General features: G+C 41.6%; 1 gene segment (V, D, J or C); it reads right to left on the bottom strand.

Annotated features, from left to right (window-relative positions):
* Positions 1 to 509: 509 nt before the first annotated feature.
* On the bottom strand, positions 510 to 992 carry LOC134612153 (Ig heavy chain V region 1B43-like). The segment is given in 2 exon segments: positions 510 to 865; positions 945 to 992. Coding segments are annotated over 2 exon segments (402 nt in total).
* Positions 993 to 2,286: the final 1,294 nt, after the last annotated feature.

Raw genomic sequence — 2,286 nt, 5'->3', positions numbered from 1 at the left:
TATTAGATATCCCCCAGTGTCTCTTTTTTGGGATGATTTTTGCATATCTTTATTGAACCCCTCCTGGTCATATGTAGGTAGCATATTGAATCCAGATAGACATAAGCATTGAGATGTCATACCATCCTATATAATTAATTAACAAGAGGCTTTGGTTCAACAGCTGTAATATATTGGCCAGAGGTAATAAAGTCTGGATGATCCGACCTGTAGTAGAATTTCTCCTGTGCAATATTAGTTTGGAGATATAGGCAGGATATGATTTATATTTACTTGGAACAGGTATTTCTACACAAGGTTTATTATTGTGGTTTATTTATTTAGTTGCATAATTCTGCCTATATTCTTATTTATGTTATATTTGTAGGGGGTTCTCACTATCACCAGACTGGACTAGTCCTTGTGTATGTAGCTAGTCCTTTCATTTTCCAATTTGTATTTAAGATTTTTCATCCTTCAGAAATTATTTGCGGGTTTGCTTATATTCATGTTGGTATTTTATTGCAGCTTTAAGTCTGGTCTTTGCTTCCTTTTACACACTGTGTACTTTGCCCTGCACAGTAATATACTGCTGTGTCTTCTGGTTTCATGTCTCTTATTTGCAGATATGCCTCATTTCTGGCTGTGTCTCTGGACAGGGTGAGCCTATTCTGTAATGTGGGGTTGTATGCTGTGCCCTGAGCATAATTAAGATGAGCCAAAAACACCAGGTTGCCATCTAAAAGTTGCTTAACGAAGTTCACAGCGGGGATCTTACTGCTATCGGTGATTGAAGCACCGGTGACTTTACAAACCAGCAGGACTGATTCTGTCACCTTCACTATCTCAGGGACTGAAAGTGAAACAGAAATCTGAGACCGAACATCTGAAAACAAGAGGAAATTGCATTACACACAACACTCAGAGTGTGGAAAAGTTCTAGTCTCATCTTTGTATTTACTTACTTGCTAGAGATAGGATTAAACCTAAAGAAAGACACAATATACCCATGGTGTTAATACAAAATAAAGTTTGTGACTCTGTAATTTCTCTTCTCATCTAAGAATAAAGAACACATTAAATACTTATACTGTGCAGTGGATTTGCATGTGTTATTTGCATATATAATAAACTGACCTTTATAAAAGTTTGCCCGGTTGCTGTCATATGTGTGTTATCTGTAAGAGTTGGTAACAGAGTATTTAATAATCTAGATAGACACTCCTAAAAGGAGTAATCATATCAACATTTAGTTCTCCAAATAGTATCTTGAGCTTTTATTTTTACAGGAATCTCAAGATTGTCAACTGTATTCAATTAAATAGATCGACACCACCATCTAAGAGGCAATGGCCACATCTTTATTACTTTATGATGTAATTTTATAAGCAGCATAATCTCTTATTTAATATTGATTCTGCTTATAAACCATAAAGCAGCATGTTTGAGTTATTTGTAGGCAGAGGCGGCTCTAGACTTTATGAGGCCTTAGGCGAAACGCAAACATGAGGCCCCACTAACAAAAAGTGTCACATATACACATTGACGCAATGTCTACCTGTGTATGTGCCTGAGAGTGTGTCATCCTTGTGTGTGCAAATGTATGTCTCTGTGAGCATGTTTGTGTTTTTGTCTGAGACCCTATGTGTATGGGGTAGCTGATGGTGAGAGGGAGTGGGGGGTGTGATGGTGAGAGGGAGTGGAGGGTGATGGTGAAAAGGAGCGGGGGGTTGATGGTAATGTGAGAGGGAGCAGGGGGTGATAGTAATGTGAGAGTGAGGGGGTTAATGTGAGAGTGAGGGGGGTAATGTGAGAGTGAGGGGGGTAATGTGGGAGTGAGGGGGGTAATGTGGGAGTGAGGGGGGTTAATGTGAGAGTGAGAGGGGGTAATGTGAGAGTGAGGGGGGTTAATGTGAGAGTGAGGGGGGTTAATGTGAGAGTGAGGGGGGTTAATGTGAGAGTGAGAGGGGGGTAATGTGAGAGTGAGAGGGGGTAATGTGAGAGTGAGGGGGTTAATGTGAGAGTGAGAGGGGGTAATGTGAGAGTGAGGGGGGTAATGTGAGAGTGAGAGGGGGTAATGTGAGAGTGAGGGGGGTAATGTGGGAGTGAGGGGGGTTAATGTGAGAGTGAGAGGGGGGTAATGTGAGAGTGAGGGGGGTAATGTGAGAGTGAGGGGGGTTAATGTGAGAGGGGGTAATGTGAGAGTGAGAGGGGGGTAATGTGAGAGGGGGGTCATGTGAGAGTAAGGGGGGGTAATGTGAGAGTGGGTAATGTGAGAGTGAGTAATGTGAGAGTGAGTAATGTGAG

The sequence above is a fragment of the Pelobates fuscus genome, chromosome 5 (assembly GCF_036172605.1).
Source record: "Pelobates fuscus isolate aPelFus1 chromosome 5, aPelFus1.pri, whole genome shotgun sequence".
In the NCBI taxonomy this organism is placed as follows: Eukaryota; Metazoa; Chordata; class Amphibia; order Anura; family Pelobatidae; genus Pelobates; species Pelobates fuscus.
The sequence above is the reverse complement of the archived record's forward strand: the minus strand, read 5'-3'. Positions and strand labels throughout refer to the sequence as shown.